General features: G+C 45.0%; 1 protein-coding gene across 2 annotated transcripts in view; it reads left to right on the top strand.

The window, feature by feature from the left end:
* atrn (attractin) overlaps window positions 1-17,750 on the top strand; it is a 225,786-nt gene extending 208,036 nt beyond the window's left edge. For both annotated transcript variants that reach the window (XM_078175381.1, XM_078175380.1), the window contains exons 28-29: window positions 8,018-8,132; window positions 16,062-17,750. In XM_078175381.1, the coding sequence (XP_078031507.1) occupies window positions 8,018-8,132; window positions 16,062-16,186 (240 nt within the window). In that variant the 3' untranslated portion in view covers window positions 16,187-17,750. The remainder of the gene's footprint in view (window positions 1-8,017; window positions 8,133-16,061) is intronic.
* Window positions 17,751-19,602: the final 1,852 nt, after the last annotated feature.

Here is a 19,602-nt window from a genome sequence, read left to right as displayed (position 1 = left end):
GATAACTCTCCGGAGTGGTGCTGGTGGGGGAGGTTGGGCAGGGGGGAGTTGGGGGGGAGTGCTTCAACGCTATAAAACAAAGGCATCTGCTGGGGAATGTTATTAACACACAGCCTCTGAAGAAGACCGCAGGAGGAGAGACTCTACCTTTGGGGAACATCTTAGGTACAAAAAATAAAACCCCCAAAAACCACATGTACAAAGAGTTTAAAGGGAGGCGTAATTGAATTTTTCAAGGTGTTTTGTTTTGTTTTCCCCGTTAATTTCTGCTTAGGACAAAATCAGGTGTGTATGTGTGTGTGTGTGTGTGTGTGTGTGTGTGTGTGTGTGTGAGGGAGATATATTGTGTGTGTTTTTTTTTAAAGGCACGCTAGTTTGTTTTTGACAAAACAAGGAAAGTGAAGCACCTGGCGTATCAGGTTGAAATTGAAGTTGAACATTGGACACAATAGTCGCACTGATGAACACTCAACGCAATCGATTACGAAACGCGCTGAAATCAAAATGATCCCGCTGCCGCGTCCCACATCTATGTGACAGTGAGTCTCTTCCCATTCAGCTTGTGTCTGCGGTGCCTATTCCCTCTCCGGTTTGAATATGAGATGCTGGTGTTAGAAAAATGAAAGACAAGCACGTAAACAAGTGAGAACCTAAGAGCACCCTGCAGCTGCTGCTGTGGAAATTGGACTTGGCAGACGAGTGTTACGACAGCCCTAAGCTGTGAAATTAAAAGCTGCCAGTCTTCTTCTTTTCTTTATTTATTTTTTACACATAGAGTACAGATGTGTTCACAGGCAGCCCTCATTTCTCCAATTGTAAACACACTGGATGAGAAATACACTTTGCCCGAGGCAAAAACAGACCTATGGACTGGAGCAAACCAAGCCGGGCTGGATCGCTGCTGGCAAGGCCAAAATAATTGTTTCATCTTTCCGTGTACCGAGGGATCGAGGAGCAAAATTAGCCAAGTGTGATATTGCACCACCTAATGTTGTATTGGAAGAGTTGTCGGTATTTTTATTCCCATTTTTCAGCAATCTGTGTAAGCTTCATATGATGATGTTCCAGCAGCATGATGGTGACAACAGAAAGAAATGATCCTGATACCGAGTCTTCTTTTCTAGTCACTGAGTCGTCAGTCGTTTATCACACAGAGCTGTAAGTGATATTTTATTGTCCTGGGGGACGGTATCGGCTCTTACTGCAATCAAATGGAAAACAAAACTCTCTTAGTATTTATTCAGAATACTTTTATCTGGTTCACTCCCACGGCTCTCGTGAGATTTAAAGAAGCGCCTTGAAAGAGCTTCCAGAGATACGAGCCTTTTGACCATAATTATTAATAGAAGTTTGATTTTACTCTGATTTTCTAAAGTTTACCAAATTAAAGAACAAAAAACACTTTAAGCTCCTCTAATCAGAGGACTCTTCCTCCCACATCACTGTCTTCACTTTTCTGACTATTAAAGTATAAAACAAAAGGAGGTTTTTGCTTTTTCGCCAGGTGGAGACAAACAGCTGACTCTGTGAAGGGAGCCCATTCAGCTTTTTATTATTTTCTGTCGTATTAAAGGTGGCCAAAGTTTCAAATAATGAGGTAAACATACACTGATCAGACAAAACATTAAAACCACTGACAGGTGAAGTGAACAACATTGATCATCTTGTTACAGTGCAATGTTCTGCTGGGAAACCCTGGGTCCTGGACCTGACCTCCAAATACCCCAGATCTCAATCTGATCAAACATTTGAGGGACATGCTGGTACCCCAGAGGTTCCCCCGATCCATGGTGGGGCCTCCTTGGACCAGACTTGGCTCTGACCTGTCAAGGCATGGACACAGGACCTCTGGAGGGTGTCCTGTGGTGTCTGGCACCAACGTGTTGGCTTCAGATCTTTTGGGTCCCGTGAGTTGTGAGGTGGAGTACCAGCACGTCCCACAGATATTTGATCAGACTGGGATGTGGGGAATTTGGAGGCCAGGTCGATGCCTTGAGCTCTCCGTCAGGTTCTGGCCACTCCTGAGCAGATCTGTGGTGTGGCATGGTGCACTGTTGGGGAGCAATGCTACTGGGGAATACCGCTGCCATGAGGGGGGTACCTGGTCTGCACTGGTGTTTACATGGGTGGGGTGTGTCAGGTGGCAACCATGTGAATGTCAGAACCAGAGGTTTCCCAACAGAACATTGCACTGAAACAAGATGATCAATGTTGTTCACTTCACCTGTCAGTGGTTTTATTGTTTTGGCTGATCGGTGTATGTAAATGTGAGAAACCTTCAGACTGTTCTGAATTCTGTTTCCAGCTTTCTATCTCGGCAAATCTCCGTTGGGCTCCCTCTATTCTCGTGGGTTGTGATGCTTTCATTTTGTCTGTGAGCTTTTGGATAATATCCCTCTTAAAGTCATCGAGCTCTCCCTCCATTTCTTCTTAAAATTCTCCTGAACACTTTAAGGATCTCCTTCAGGCTCAACATGTCCATCTTCTTCATAACCGTCTGTGTCTTTCGTGTCTCCTCCATCGTCATTGGCCAGCTCAAGTCATTTCATCGAGTTTTTGTTGGATTTGTGTCTTCTTGATCTTCTTTCAATTTCAGTTTCACTTTCAGACGTAATTATTTCTTTTTAAATAATTAAATGCGGGACTTTTTATCGAGTGTTGATCGGGAGCTGATCGTTTAAGCTGCCATCTTGGGCTGGATCGAAGCGGAAGTCCCCTGAATACTCTGTTTCCAATGAGGGAAGCATACGTTAACTCGTAATGGATTTCTTTAGTTTGTCTGCTTCAGACTGCAAGTGTTTACATACTTTACATTAACTGAGCAGTTTCCTGCTGTTAAGAGTTTTGGTTCAGGAGCTTTTATTGGTGATTCTTCATGGTAGAAAGTGCAGTTATACTCTGTTACGTCATTCTTTGTTACAAGTCTGCTGTTCCATGTAGCTACGTGCTAACCTCATGGACTCAGGGAAACATGGACTACATTGTAAATTTTCTCTTAGAGTTCGGATCATAATTCTGCTGGAACATGTCGTGTCATGTTTAGCAGCTATAATTGGGTTCAGACACACACACCTGCCTCTGCTCCACGTGTGTCCCCAAATCAACCAGGACTGAAATCTCCAAGATCAGAACTTAAAAGTGACTCGTAAAGTTAAGGTAGTAAACCTCCTTGTGTCCATTTTACACTTCATGTAAGACATGTATTTGTTTAGACACACACACGTAACGAGACAAAAGCGTCACATGAAGCGTTCAGCCACTTTTGGTACCTGTTTATTCACTGCTGACAGATGTGACCACAGGTGAGATGATTCGTGTTGTCTCTCACACATCAGTGCTGTTTGTTCGCTCTCATAATTAAAACCATGTTTCCTCATGAAACCCGTCTCTCACTGTTCAGCAGCGCCTCGTCTCCGTCGGCTCTTCCTGTTATCACTCTGTGTTTTTTCACACTGCTGAGGAGGAAAGGAACATCAGTGTAATGATTGGTTGTTAGAAGCTGTCAGTCATCTCGCCAATAGTCTTGTTTGTTTATGGTGATTATTATTATTATATTTACAGCCTATAATTAAAAGTCATTAAAATTTCTTGTAGAATAAATGTTGATGTAAAATGGTACAAGTAGGAGCTCCAGAGACGACGCAGGGAAAGAAACGATAAAGACAAGACGAAGGGAGTGAAAGAAAATGTTTTCTCACATATGAATAGAGACGACGCTCTGTTTGTCTTTTGATAAGAAGTTTTTCATTGTGGAGTTTCAGGGCAGGTGTCATGTGCCACACAGACTGTGAAGCCCTTTGGGACACACTCGTCTTAATTTTGTCTTTTTAAATAAACCTAAGTTGACAAGAGGAAGACACATCCTGAAGGAGGGAGCTGAAGATGGAGAGGTTGGAAAACAAAGCTTCTCTTTGTGTATTTACATTAATCAGGCTCATTTCTCAAAGTTGAAGCTTCGTATTAATGATTTATCGTCACGATGCCGGCGTCACAGTCGAGTTAACATGACTCTGCTCTCCAAACATGTGTCTGAGTGTTTGTTCTGTTCTCTTGCTGCTGTCGACGCTGCGTTGACTGCAGTGTTTCCAGCAGGCGAGTCTGAGTCTGAGTCCACCGGGCCATTTGTCTGCAGCTGAACTCTTCCTCCTGTCAGGTCTTTGGTGGAGGGGGAGGGGTTTGAACGTTGCACGTGTGTGAGCGCCCGATCAACAACGCTGAAAATCACTGCAGGCTCAGAGGCATGCACGCAAAGCATACACACACAAACACAACCTCCGTATAACCTTCTTTGTCCATATGTGAACACAGAGAGGACAGAATCCATCCAGACAGGCGCACACACACACACACACACACACACTGTGCGCCCCTTTCAGACATGAAATCTGTCATTTTTCTGGCTTTATTATCTGTTAAACATACAGAGTGTTGTCTTTACATTATTAACAGTGTTTTATTTATCAGACACGGAGCTGCTGGCCCGGCGTTACACGTCTGATCATCCCTCATAAATGTTCTCATCAATTTAATCACTCATCAGAAGGAATATAAACTTCTGCTCCCTGTTGAATTCAGTCCGACGGCATCCAAACAGACTTAATTCTTAATTCCTCACAGGCTTTATGTAAAGCTTTACACTGTGAGCAGTTGGCGTTAATGCCGTCTGAAGATGGAGGCAAACGATGGTCGGGTGATTACTGAGGTGCTCCAGTGGTGTTTCTTTTTCTTAGTTTCTTTTGCAGCTTTGTGTCTTTGCCTCTCGTGTGCAGGAATAAAAAAAGACACTCTCCTCTCTGTCCTAAGCTCCTCCCACCAGATGACCACAGGCATATGCACGCACCTCATACAGTAACAAGCAGGGTGGAGGGGACGCTCATCCAGAAAAGTGTTACAGGTGCTAAATTAAGAAATCAAACTAAAGCAAGAAGCAGACAGGAAGTTTTGCACACTGTGTAAAAGCTCAGAGTAGTTTTAATTGCGGAACGTTTAGATCTAACAGAGATCTTCGTTTACACTTCGATGACTCAGCGTTTCCATTTGTTGTTTTACTTCATATTTTATATCATTGTCGAGATGTACGCAGCGTAACTAGTCAGCTGTCCTTGCTCCGCTCTTGCTCTCCGTTAATCAGACCAAGAATGAGAAAACAATCAGAATTATAATAATATTAATAATAAACTTTATTTATGAAGCACCTTTCACAACACAGTTACAAACACAACTGAACAGATTTAAAACACAGGGAGAAACAAGCTTCAGTGTCTCCAGGTAGAAGATAAAATAAAGAAAATTAAAATCAAGAGAATCAACGGGAAATAAAATCAGTGAGACAGCTCAGATAAAATCAGGATATGCTTTCTGATAGAAGTACGTTTTTAGGAGAGACTTAACCAAAGACAGAGAGTCTTACATTCACAGGCAGGTCGTTCCACAGCCTCGGGCCTCTTGAACAAACAGACGACCTCTGACTGAGGATCTTAAACTATGCAAAGGTTCATAAGAGACTAAACGACAGCCTTATATCCCCGGATAGTTTGTTCCAGAGCCTCGGGGCCCTGATTTCAGAAGCCACGTCCCCTTTAGTTTTCAGTCTGGACTCTGGAACAGACAGACGACCTCTGCTCGAGAATCTCAAACTACTCAGAGGTTCATAAAGATCCGAAATATAATCTGGAGCCATGACGAGCCTTACATAACCTGAGGGGAACATGTGTAATGAGAACAAAACTGGACCAAGGATTGACCCTTGAGGCACACCGCACTTGATATTGGAAATGGGTTACATGACGTTGTTAACGTAGACATAAAACTTAGCTAACATTAGCCACCCCACAGTCCCTTCTCCTCGCTCCCTGTTGCTGTGGACTGTTTTCCTCGGAGTAAAGTCTGCAGCAGCTCTGGACACAGACCTTCAATCGGTGGCTGTAGCATCTTGAATTTGGCCCCCAGCATCCGGTGTCACAGCGGGCTGGTGATCAGTGACAGGGCTGGGTCAAACTGTGTAACAGCAGCAACAGAAAGTTTTGGGGTTATTTGTTAAAGCTAGACAAAAATCAAATACACACTCAAAGGTCCTCTCAAACCTTTTATTCACTACAGGAACCCCTCAATAAAAAATAAGATGGTACCTTTAAATGTTGCACTACAGCAGAAAGTTTTTTGTTTTCTCTTTCCTTTTCCCCTCCCTCTCTCTTTCTACATTTGTTTGAATAATTAATACAATTATTTGGTCAAGTTCTGGTGGGTTCCCTCCTTTACCTGAGTCTATTTTGTGACCTGTAATCCTCAGGATGTGTGGGCAGGGTGGTCGAGATGGAGTCAGGGGTTCTGATTTCAGTTTGTCAGTATATATGATGAACAGTGTTTCTTTATGGTCAGAGGAGGAATGGTTGCATTGATGTCACATATACATGTCGGGGCGGTCTGGTCCACGAAAGCTTGGTTTGAGCTGGATTCATGTTGCTGCTGCTGGCGGGGGGTCTGTCTCTGGACCTGCTGCCTGCTCTCCTTCTGCTGAGGTGGTGTGTAGCGGTGATACACACCATCCCCCACTTCTGTGCAGACCCAGAGAGACTCTCTCTTGTATCTTGTGAGAGCCATAACTCCATCCTCAGAATTCACAGCTGTGTTGAAGCGCTATAGAAATGTTCAAACGTCCGACCCAGTCAGATTGCAGTCGTGGCTCTTTCAGGAAAACCGATTTGGATTCTTATTCAAACACGAGATGGACATTACAGCACATTTACTGAGCGGAGTGTGTGTGTCTGAAAGGGTTTATTATCCACTAACACACACGCAGCGCAAATAACAGAGGATAAGATGCCCTTCACTGTCGGACGAACGCAGCCAGCTGCACACGACCACATGTGGAAACACACACGCTATAAATAGGCCGATACACATGTGGAGGAGCATAAACAAATACAGGATCCCCCCCTCAGTTACAACATGACCATACACACACACACACACACACACACACACACACACATGGAGGCATCCAGGTCTTTGTGCCACCTCCCCAGCTACCTGTGTGACATCCTGTGTATCATGCTGCTATGAAAGGTAAGCCTCAGAGACGCAGCGCAGAATAATTGTGTAAAATGGGTCAGAGCCTGAATATCATTACTGTGTGTGTGTGTGTGTGTGTGTGTGTGTGTGAGACCAGCTGTGACGAATTTTTGTGTGAAAAGGCGAAAAGTGTGAGTGTGAAAAATGTGCGTGTTGCAGTGTGCGTCACACTCCTGCGGCGTCGCCACTTGGGGCGTTAAGCTCAACTCTCCAGAGTATAAAGACCAGCGTGGGAAGGGATTGAACTTGTGTTCAGAGGTGTGTGTGTGTGTGTGTGTGTGTCAGTTAGTGTGTGTGAGCACATTGAGAGTCAGTGTCAGGAGTGTGTGAAACCATGCCATGGCCCAGTTTCCTGTCCGGCTCAGGAAACACAGAGCGAGGAGAGATATTCAGCTTCTGTATCTGTATGCGGTTGTCATGGCGGCGTTCTTCATATCCATATCCTCCGTCGAGGTAAAGCCATAAATATTGTAGGAGACGAGCGGCGGCGGATTCGGCCAGTGTTTACAGGCGGGAAACTCATCCCCACATATGGATGAGTTGCTGATAAACAGGAGATATTGGTATTAGGGAGTCAGGTGTGTCAGGCAGCCTGCAGCGACAGGAGTGCACCGCCAGCACCGCCGACACAAATCTCCGCTCCCAGGGCCGCCACTTGATATCCAGTCACGGCCCGCGCTGCACACAGGCGGCATTGTCATGAAATTGTGCACAGTGGGGGATTTTGGGAAGGTGTGGGGGGGGGATCCAATTTGTGGCTCAGATCAGTGTGTGCATCTGGAGTTATTTCTCTGTGGTCGCAGGCGTGTTGCTGACACAAACAGGAAGAGTAACATCAAAGCCTCCGTTATCCACGTCTTTGAAAATAATGTGTGTTCACCAGGATTTGGGAGGATTGTGATGTGTAATTTTTTTTCTTCTTCTCTGTTCCTTTCTCTTCCTGCAGTCCGTCCCAAAACCCATCGCCCTGGAGCCTTGCTTTGGCAACAAAGCCGCCGTGCTCTCCATCTTTGTGCGGTTACCCAGGGGCACCGGCGGCATCCCTCCTCCAGGACAGTCTGGTAAGATGCAGACACTGAATCCTTCGCTTGTTTTCTTTCCTCACGTCGTCTGTCTTTGTTTGATTGTTGTTGACTTCTTACACCCCCCTCTCCTTGATCCGTCCTCCTCCCTCCGTCTCATGAAGCTCCTTTATGCTTTTTAACTCACTTCCTTTCTTCTGTTCAGCTTCCTCCCAACTCTCACTCCATCAGTCAGAATAATATCCAAAATACTTTTATTTAGCAGCGCAGAAACCATTTTTGATTTTATCTGTGGCAGTCTTTGTGTGTTTGTTAGGGCTTCCTCCCAACAGTCGAACAAACGTTAGTCGACCAGAAAGGTCATTATTTGGCAACATGGGTCGCGTAGTTGCAGAAAAAAGCATGAAACTCTATGAGGAGCTGCACCTTGTCACAATAAATCCAAACCTACAGTACAGGCCAAAAGTTTGGACACACCTTCTCATTCAATGTGTTTTCTTTATTTTCATGACTATTTACATTGTAGATTCTCACTGAAGGCATCAAAACTATGAATGAACACATGTGGAGTTATGTACTTAACAAAAAAAGGTGAAATAACTGAAAACATGTTTTATATTCTAGTTTCTTCAAAATAGCCACCCTTTGCTCTGATTACTGCTTTGCACACTCTTGGCATTCTCTCCATGAGCTTCAAGAGGTAGTCACCTGAAATGGTTTCCACTTCACAGGTGTGCCTTATCAGGGTTAATTAGTGGAATTTCTTGCTTTATCAATGGGGTTGGGACCATCAGTTGTGTTGTGCAGAAGTCAGGTTAATACACAGCCGACAGCCCTATTGGACAACTGTTAAAATTCATATTATGGCAAGAACCAATCAGCTAACTAAAGAAAAACCAGTGGCCATCATTACTTTAAGAAATGAAGGTCAGTCAGTCCGGAAAATTGCAAAAACTTTAAATGTGTCCCCAAGTGGAGTCGCAAAAACCATCAAGCGCTACAACGAAACTGGCACACATGAGGACCGACCCAGGAAAGGAAGACCAAGAGTCACCTCTGCTTCTGAGGATAAGTTCATCCGAGTCACCAGCCTCAGAAATGGCAAGTTAACAGCAGCTCAGATCAGAGACCAGATGAATGCCACACAGAGTTCTAGCAGCAGACCCATCTCTAGAACAACTGTTAAGAGGAGACTGCGCCAATCAGGCCTTCATGGTCAAATAGCTGCTAGGAAACCACTGCTAAGGAGAGGCAACAAGCAGAAGAGATTTGTTTGGGCCAAGAGACACAAGGAATGGACATTAGACCAGTGGAAATCTGTGCTTTGGTCTGATGAGTCCAGATTTGAGATCTTTGGTTCCAACCGCCGTGTCTTTGTGAGACGCAGAAAAGGTGAACGGATGGATTCCACATGCCTGGTTCCCACTGTGAAGCATGGAGGAGGAGGTGTGATGGTGTGGGGGTGTTTTGCTGGTGACACTGTTGGGGATTTATTCAAAATTGAAGGCACACTGAACCAGCATGGCTACCACAGCATCCTGCAGCGACATGCCATCCCATCCGGTTTGCGTTTAGTTGGACGATCATTTATTTTTCAACAGGACAATGACCCCAAACACACCTCCAGGCTGTGTAAGGGCTATTTGACCAAGAAGGAGAGTGATGGAGTGCTGCGGCAGATGACCTGGCCTCCACAGTCACCGGACCTGAACCCAATCGAGATGGTTTGGGGTGAGCTGGACCGCAGAGTGAAGGCAAAGGGGCCAACAAGTGCTAAACACCTCTGGGAACTCCTTCAAGACTGTTGGAAAACCATTTCAGGTGACTACCTCTTGAAGCTCATGGAGAGAATGCCAAGAGTGTGCAAAGCAGTAATCAGAGCAAAGGGTGGCTATTTTGAAGAAACTAGAATATAAAACATGTTTTCAGTTATTTCACCTTTTTTTGTTAAGTACATAACTCCACATGTGTTCATTCATAGTTTTGATGCCTTCAGTGAGAATCTACAATGTAAATAGTCATGAAAATAAAGAAAACGCATTGAATGAGAAGGTGTGTCCAAACTTTTGGCCTGGACTGTATATGACTGGACCATGTGTGACTTTACTTTGAAAGGACAGACACAGGAAGTGTCCACGCTCAGCAGTCAGACAGGAGTCAGGTTAATTTCCAGGGCTGGTACCTGCGGTTATTCCACAGGCTAGTTAATAACATGTCGGGCAGGAAATCCAAAGTGTGGGATCATTTTGAGAAGGTGAAGGACGAACCCACGGTGATATGTAAACTCATCTTCATTGGTCGACTACAAACATGACGTATCATCTGAAACATGGAAGTAGCTACATGCCCATTAGCCCACAGCGTCATTAACAGGCGGCTCGCTCAGTGTGTGACGTGCACTTGGAGATAAAATATAGGCCTATATTAATGAACTCGGACTCAGACGGCACTCGGCAGTGCCCAGGAGGTGAACTGGCACCTCTCCAGCTACCAGTCCATGCTCCATGCTTGGTCTGTACAAGGATTTGAACCAGCGATCCTCCAGTTCCCAACCCAGGTCCCTACGGACTGAGCTGCTGCTGCCCCATAATTAAACAAGTAAAAAAGAAAAGAAGAAATCAAATAAAAGATAAAACAGAAACCTCTGGGACAGTCAAAGGCCTCCCAACATGTTCAGCTTTGATTTGATCCTGATCACAGGAGCGAAAACACCAACTGAGGTCAAACTCTGAAGATTTGATTTCAAACATTGGAAATTTGTCTGCAACAAATTGCTTGAAACGTCGTTTGGTGTCAGGCCGACATTAACTGATCTTCGTCACATCATGTGTTTCTGTTTCTGCCGTCTGACAAACAACCATAAATATAAATCAGTGATTTGATGGAGGCTCATAAGTGCCGCCTCCTCAGCAGGTAAACAGTAATTTCTGTGCCGCAGCAGAAGTCCATCAGTCAAATCAGTGTTTTATTCCTGCATAAAGTCGTCTGAGAACAGAAACATAAATACATATCAACACCTGCATTGTCTCATCCCAGATTTTGGCACTAACAGTGAAGGATCTCACAGAGAGCCGCAGATGACAGGAAGTTGGCATCGTGCCTGAACTTGTCTGTGCAGGGGCGTTCTGTCATTGTTCTGGAGGAGCTTCATTTTTCTCGTCCCTGTTACAGTGTGAGCGCCGACTCATCGGCTGTGGAGAGGCACACAGCTCTTACAGCCACGCTAAAAAAATGAACTCAGAGGCCAAGACAGAAACAAAGACGTGTTTTTCAGATGTCGCCAGCTTAGCCAGGGCTCATCTGTGAGCCAGGAGGAGGGGACACTGAGCACCAGACCTCTACGGTGATTTAATTAACTGCATTTAAGAAATCTGCACCACCACAGTACAGCAGTAGTTCAGGTGGACCCTGGGTTGTTACTGAGGCTGAATCCATACGGACACATTTTTATTTTAAACACAACTTCTGCTATGTTCACTCCGAGTGTCAAACTGCTGCCGTCTTTTCAGTTTTAAAACTCTGGATTGAATTTACGTCTGAACAGGTGGAAGCTGAGACTTAATGATGACTTAGACACCCACGTCTGTTTCCCACCAGGTGTGTCGTAGTGGAACTGATGACCCCCCAAATAGCCTGAAATAAAAGTTTGATATTTTATTTCTGATTAATTAGCTACAAGTAATTAAAACTGTCTGATTAAATCAGTTTAAAGACTGAACTTTGTATAAGAAAGTACTAGAAGCTCTCTGAGTCCGCTCTCACAGGGAGTTATGTTTTTATTTTGGCTTGGGGGAGGGACATACAACTTTGAATGATTGTATTTTGTTTTTGTTTTTTTCCTTTTGAATTTTTTTAGAGAGAAAACATGTCTTCCAAACATTTTTCAAATTGAGGTTCTAAATTTTGCAGATTTTTAAAGAAAATATAATTTTAAATTTTTGGCTATTTGCATTCCAAATTTTGACAATTTCTAAAGAAAATATGCCCTCCCAATAATTTTAACTTTTCAGTCCTTCCAGAAAAATTTTAACGATTTTCTAAATTTTGGAAAAACATGCCTTCCATGGGGTTTGGAGGGCATGCTCATTGATCACAACCCAAAAACTGTAAAAACAAAAATTATCAATGGATTTTCACATTTCTGACGGTCCTTGGACACACCATGTGTGACAAATGCTTCCATCAGGAAAAATAACACATCACCAAAAATAATAAAATAAAAGCATCTTGTTGCTGACGCGTCCACCGCAGTAGATTGCTGAGCTTCAGTGTCAGACTCCAGCCTGCTCCACCAAACTGGAGACGTACCGACTGACATCTACTGAATGTGATATGCTAACGATGGAGAAGTACCTCATGTAACCCCTCTTCTCCATCCCTTTAACTTGAGCTAACTGACACACAGCTGGTTCAGGAGTCATGGTTCGTTCTGTGAGCCTTCAGTCTGCTGTTTACAGTGTGGACGACGTGCTACTTATAAAACCTGAGGATCAGTGTTTACAGTTGTTGTCAGTCACTGTTCATCACATTCTGACTCGAGAATAATTTCCCCAAATTTCTCCCTGTGTTTCTGTTCGACACAAAAACTCTTCAGACAAACAAACAGACGCAGTTTTTCCTCTGCGACAGAACAAAGTGACATTTTTCCTCTTCAGACAGAAGTGAATCCTCAGAGGAGAATCACAGCTCGGCCTGACAGTGACAGAGGAGAGGAATGAGGGATGATGGGACATGTGGTCTTCATGTAGAGACGGACTCATCGTGACCACGCTCTCATTTGTTTACAGTAATTATTTCATGGCTGCATCAGAAACGTGACGACGAGGACGGCTTGACTTGTAAAGACGTCCCTCATCTCTCCGTCCTCGTTGTGTGTCCGTCCATCTGTCCTCTCAGTCCTGTGTGTTTGTTTCTCACCCTCTCATCTGCGTCTCCTCCTCCATCATCTTCCTGTCTGCACGTCGTCTCATCCCTCGGCTCTCAGAAGCGTTCTGCAGCTCTTCTTGTCGCCACTCTTGAGTTTTATTTTCCTTTTTGATGCATCTTGTCTGTGCGGTCTGGGTTTAAAGTGCAGTCTGGTGTCTCTTCTTGCATTTCCCCGTGCTCTCCCTCCTTCTTTCTCTTCCCCCTTCCTTCTGATAGCACTGAGGATTGAGCCCGTTTCTTCCTTTCATCCTTCGCTGTGTCACTCGCCGTCTTTACATTCCCATCCGTCCTTCATCTGTTTCCCTTATCTTCCTCTGCGAGACAGTCTGATAGGACCCAGGACTAAGTACTTCTCCTGCCTTTTCTTACAACTCATTTTTTCTTCTTTTCTGTCTTCAAGGACTCAAAAACTTGATTCCTGTTCTGTCTCTTTTTGTGTCTGTGTTTTATAGCCTCTTTGCCTCCCACAGCTGCCGTCCCCCGACCATCAGCTCGCCCCAGGCCCTTATTAATTACCACACAGGCCTTTTGTCATAACAAAACCACCTCGGCTCTCAGCGGAGCTTTCCCTCAGGCGGCTGTGGTTGAGACCGTGTTAGCCGTGTTCCCACCGTCTCCTCGTGCCTGCGAGGGTCTCGTCTTAAGTTTTCTTCTGACTGCTGTCACGACCTCGCAGCACATCTGTTTACAGTTAAGCATGTTCCAAAATGGCCGTCCTCCTCACTGTCCAAACAGCCCAGAGGAGGTCAGCGCCATACATTACCTCTGATTTGTATCTGAGCCTCGTTCAGTTGCTGTGAACCGTCCTGCGCTGGCTTTAAGGCGGAGAGTTGAGCTAATAGTTGCAGCCTGATTTCACAGGAAGTGATACCGCCGCCGCTTTTCCCCCGAGGATTTATATTTCACTCTCCGCCGTGTGCACTTGATCGGGGGGAAATGCATCCATCATTGGAGATAAATGGGGTTTATTGGAATTTCATGGCTCAGAGAGTATTAATAAATGTTAATGAAGTGTGCTATAAGTAAATGATTGCCTGCACTGCCAGTCTGTGATCTCACCACCTGTGTGTGTGTGTGTGTGTGTGTGTGTGTGTGTGTGTGTGTCAGTTTTACACACTTAATTTAAATAGGCTTTGTGTTTGTAGAAGGAGACTGACATAGAGAAGTTTAAACCAAAAATGCAGTCACATGCTCCAGTGTATGTTTCATAGTTTGCTGTTGATGGAAGAGGAACAAACATCATGAAATATCCTGATATTATTTTAGGGTCATATCAACCTCCTCTAATATAATCACACATTGATCATATGAATCCTGTGCAGACATTTTTTACAGGATTATGGGACCTGCCGCCGTGCTCCTGAAAGTTAGCACAGAAAAGACACAACAGTAGCACCCAGCGCCTCGTGTTTCCCAGGCGGTTAAAGACGCAGCATGCGTACGACCCCTAATGTGACAGTATGATGTAATCACATATGTATTTATTACAACTATAACCTGTATACATTTTATACATACACACATTTTACAAAATACATTTTGTTTTAAGGTAAATACGAGTCCAGAGGTGGTTATTGTTAGTTGTTTGTTGTTATTTTATTATCTTTCATAGAGTGGGCGGAGCACGAGCACATCAGAGACTTGGACCGGCTGAGCTGGCTAACTTCCTGTTTAGCCCTCTGCTAACTTGAATGAGGGTGAAATAATTCAGGGGTGAAATGATGAAAAAATGATCAGATTCTGATTGTGAAACAAGTCGTTTTCCAAGATTTAAGCTGCTTAAAGCAAACCACCATCTTACAGCCGCGACACTACCCACAGAGTCAGCTAGTTTTAGCATTTTAGCACTTCCTGTTCCCTTGTTTTAAAGCCAGTGGGCTTTTTGTTTAGATGTCTGAAAAAAAGTCTGAAGGGACTTTCATGTTATGTTCTACGACATAAACAATGTCAGTAAATACCTCACTGTGAATTTAGAAGCTTTTATGTGTCTTAAAAAAAGACGGTTGCACTGAACTAACACTGTTACTGTTGAATTGGTCACATCTCATATTGATCCGTGTTTTCTGGCACTCAACTTTTCATCTGTGCAAATATCAAAACTGTACACGACCTTTGACATTTCTGACATCTGACTAGCGAATCTGTCAGCCTGTCACGTTCGGTCAATGTTGGATGGCAGGTGACTGATGTTAGAAAAAGCGAGTCACAAAACTATCAGGGCGAAGTGAGGCGTCCCACCCAGGTGACACACCATCCATCATCTCTCCACCTCTCGACGACTAAGCCAATGTAGCACTGGACGACATGGCTTAAAAATAATATTGCGATATTTTTAGGTCACATCACGATACATGATCTATATTAACCACTGTAGACTGCTAAAGTACAAAATCATTTTTAAAAAAGATGGCTGCTAACAGGAGTCATCATGTGAACACAACTTTACAGCCTCGTAGTGGTGGTGATGTTAAGTCATGTGACCAAGGTGTAGTTTGTTTATAGCCCAGCGTCAGCTTCTTACTGCACCTTTAATAGTGACGATTATTTTACTGAACAAAACCTCTAAGTTTCTTTTTGTTTGTCACAGAGTTTATTTTCTGCAATAATCTAAAATCGACGCTGACCTCAGGGTCGACCTGCAGGAAACATTATCCCTGCAGCACTTTGTGACAAAAGCACAAGTTTAACTAACTTGGTTGTGATTGGTCAGTGATCCCGCACGCTGTCAAGTGCACCCTGAAGAAAGACGCATAGAGAGGGCAGGCATTTGATGGCTGATCAGGAGAGGCGCTAATTTTGTTGTATTCCAACAAATCCTTGGACTCACAGTTTATTTTTAGACCGTCTGCTCCGACCTGCAACAAAACTTAAACCCACCCACTCCCCGTGAGATTTGTGTCGGGTCCCCATCTCAGTGCTCTGTTTGGTATGTCAGGATCACAAAATAAGAAATGAGTGGCATATCAGTCTTTCCATAACCTTCACCTGACTGTGATGTTTCTGTGTGTGTGTGTGTGTGTGTGTGTGTGTGCATGTGTGCAGGTCTGGCGGTGGCCAGCGCGCTGGTGGACGTCTCTCAGCAGATGTGCGTTGGCTACAAGGAGAAGTCCGGAGGTCTGAGGAACCGCAAACAGCAGCCCACTGCACAGCCATCCACCTGTATCTGACCACGCCCCCCGTCCTCCTCCACCACCCCACCACCCGACGCTCTCCCATCAGCCCCCCGCCTCGGCCTCCTCCTTCAGAGACTCCTGCCAGCTCCGCTCTGGCAGGGAGAGGTGCATGCTGGGAAGCAGGACTGGAACATTTTGGCGAGGGGCCGAGTCGTCCGGCGGACTGGGCTTCCCCTCCCTCTCCTCCGACGGGAACTTTGGGTCCCCACGAACTGAGAGACAGAAACTGGACACAGAGCGGGGGAGCAGGGGAGGGAGGGAGGGACGGAGCGGGTGCTGACATCACCCCTTCCCCTCCAGAAAAGAAAAGAGAAAAAAAAAAAAAAAAAAAACATTTTACATTTGTCGACACCGCCTCGTTAGAGTCGAGGCGGCCGCGGCTTGCTGCTAGAAGAGATCCTCGTCTCGTAGTTTTGGAAAAATCCAGAGACTTTGCAACCCTCGTTTTCACTTCTTAAGTTATTGTTGTTTTTTATGGTTTTATTTTGAAGGCAGGAACAAAGTGGAAACGTTCAGCTGCGCATGCATACACACACACACACGCGCACACGCACACACACACACACACACACACACTTCCAAAATAACAACTTTCCAGGCCCTTGTATCACTTGTAGCCCACTGTCGCCTGCTGTCATGTTCACAGCTCAGCACTGAGGGCTGCTGTCGCCGCAGTCCTGCACAGTTTGGCCTCCAAACAAGCTAACAGCATGTTGAGTCTTCCTTTAACGAGGATCTGCTGTAGGAGGCCGGCCGTGCAGCCAAAGCCCATCGAAAGAGTCTGTGACATTTCTAATCGGCCTCTGTGTCGTCCGCCGCTGTCTTCTCTGTGTCCTGTCTGGAGCTTTGTCTCCACCCGTCTCTCTCTCTCTGTCTCTGCGGCCATCTGGCTGCGCAGCCAACCACCTCTCCAGCCTCTCTGGCAGCGCGTCCGAGTACAAAACAAGACCGCAGCAACATGTCATCCACGCTGGCTGGCTGGATCGTGAGCCAGCGCCGATTGAAACTTTTCCAGCTAATTACTCCTCCAGTTGCACTGAAAGCCAGCGGCCGCGCACACACAGGTGCACACGCACGGCGCCTACACGCAGCCGGCGGTGAGAAAACCCTCCAGTGTTTAACGATTGTCCCTTTGGCAGCGCAGCACCTCGAGCCCATGTGAAACAGGCTTCCTATAGATCGTCTGATTGACTGGAGTGATTAGGCCGGTGTGCGTGAGAGGAGCCGGGGCGACGGTTCAGCATCCTTTGTGATCGTTGCCTCAGAAATCCATCGCCTCTAATTGCTGCTCACGTGTCCCCAAAAGCAGCGCATATCCCTTCCTCGATGCCAGAAATCCCGTTGCTTTCTCCCCGCCGCTCGATGGTGATTGTTCCGTGTCTCTGAGCTATCTACGGCGGCCTAATTAGCCCCCGCCACCGCAGTGACATTTGTGTTCACACTGATGCAGCTACAGCTGAGCTTTGAACATATGAACTGTACGGGGCAGACGACCTGAACATGAAGCACACACATATGTTAAACTAACAGTGTTTGATAAATGGGACTTTTGATTTGGCCACGTCTCATATTGATTCTAAAACACAGAAAGACGAGCACTTAACGTTTTCTCCTGTTGCCTGGTCTCTTGGGCTTCCTCTGTTTTTGGGCGCCATGTGTGAGGCGGCTGCTTTTTCTGTTTTTCCTTCCGTTATATCTGCTTCACCTGCCTCTCTCTCCACAGCCCTTATCTGGTCCATTTTTAAAGAAGCATTACTCCTTTGTGTCAGCTGGGAAAAATGAGGGAAAACACAGAATGAAAAACACAAAAAAGCAAAAACAGAAAACTGCTGGTTTGAAACAGAGCTGTTGCTTTGAAATGTCACAGGTAATGTTGTGTTTTGAGGGCATCAGTGTGTCAGATCTGTCTCTGCGTGCCTCTTCCTCTTCTCTCCTGCAGCACCGAACATCACAGCAGGCTTTAATAAGTCTAAAGTGGTCATCTTTGTAAAGTATGAGTTGCATACTACAACACCTGCAGGTCTCCGGCTGAAGGCACCGATATAGAAAATATATCTCCTCTTCCCTTGCCAAGTTATTAACTTCCCGCCCTCGCAGAAGTACAGTAATAGAACAATTTAATAACTCGTATTCTGCCCTAAAGAATGCGTCGTATTTAGTTCCAGGCTCTCACATGTGTTCAGCATACTAGAACTGCTCAGCGTCTGGTTAAAGGGCACACTTTTAGCACTGGGAAAAGGTCAGAGCAGAAAGCATGAACAAAGTTGACATTCTGTAATTATAGAGAGCTGGATGTGCTCACAACTCCACTCAGCGACCCCGGCGAGCGTTAAGGAGTCAGCTCTCCTCGCACAGGAGTGAAAGCACTTCACTTAGACTCTGCATTATCAGGCTTTTTTTTGGGCTCTTTTCTCCAGCAGAGGAAGTTTCTCCAACAATTGTGTCTGGGCTGGGTTTGTCAAGTTTAAGCTGTCATTTACAAATTGCAAGAAAATCTTCCTCACGTCTGAGATGCATAAAACTCTTTATTAAACTGTATCAGTCCATCAGAGCAGTCGTCCTCCGCTCGGCTTCTTCTCAGGTCTGCACAAGGTTGGTTTTTTTGTTTGTGTTTTTTTGTGCTACACTATGGTTCAGTTTGGCAGGAACCCAACCATCGCTCTGAGGTGCTATTCAATTCCAAAAATCTTGTTGGGAGGAACATTTTTGGGATGCACAAAGCTCTGCAGCTGGAGGAAGGCAACAATATTCTTCAGCCTGAAAATCACATTTTGATTCTCTGTTGAACAGTTTTTTTGTTTTTGTTTGCTTCACACCTGTGTCAGGTGTTAATTCATTGGACACGCAGATTTGATCAACACTCATCTGACACTCGAGGCAGCTTTAAAACAAAAGCAAGAATGAAGAATTATTTGGAGTGAAACAGCCCAGTCACCAGAAAATGTTGGCATTGTGCGTTTCTGCAGATCACAGACACATGTTAATTTACATGTTAATATGTCGCGGATACTTTCCAATAGCACTGTGGTTAACATGGGGGTCAGGGCACAAAAAACATTAGGTTACATTTAGAGAAAGATCATGTGTTGGCTTGAAATACACGGTTTTAAGGGAGCAAACACACTGGAAAAACAGCAGTGTCTCGGAAAAACACAACTACTTTTCATGGCACCCTCCCTGCTGCAACAACAGCCACAGACCCCTAAAAAAAACACATTTTGGGGCTAAAAAGCAGCTGGAAACACATAAATGACTCTGAATGACTCACTAAATCGCAGCTGTGTTGTTGTTGGTCTGCAGGAGGGCCGTCCTGTCTAACAGTTTTTAGGAATCAAAGCTTCAGTGAGAAATCTTTGTGGGATAAATAAGAAATAAGGATGTAAAAACACATGAAAATGAGCCACCTTGTC

The sequence above is a fragment of the Epinephelus lanceolatus genome, chromosome 15, assembly GCF_041903045.1.
Source record: "Epinephelus lanceolatus isolate andai-2023 chromosome 15, ASM4190304v1, whole genome shotgun sequence".
NCBI lineage: Eukaryota > Metazoa > Chordata > Actinopteri > Perciformes > Serranidae > Epinephelus > Epinephelus lanceolatus.
This window is presented reverse-complemented; position numbering and strand designations above follow the sequence as displayed.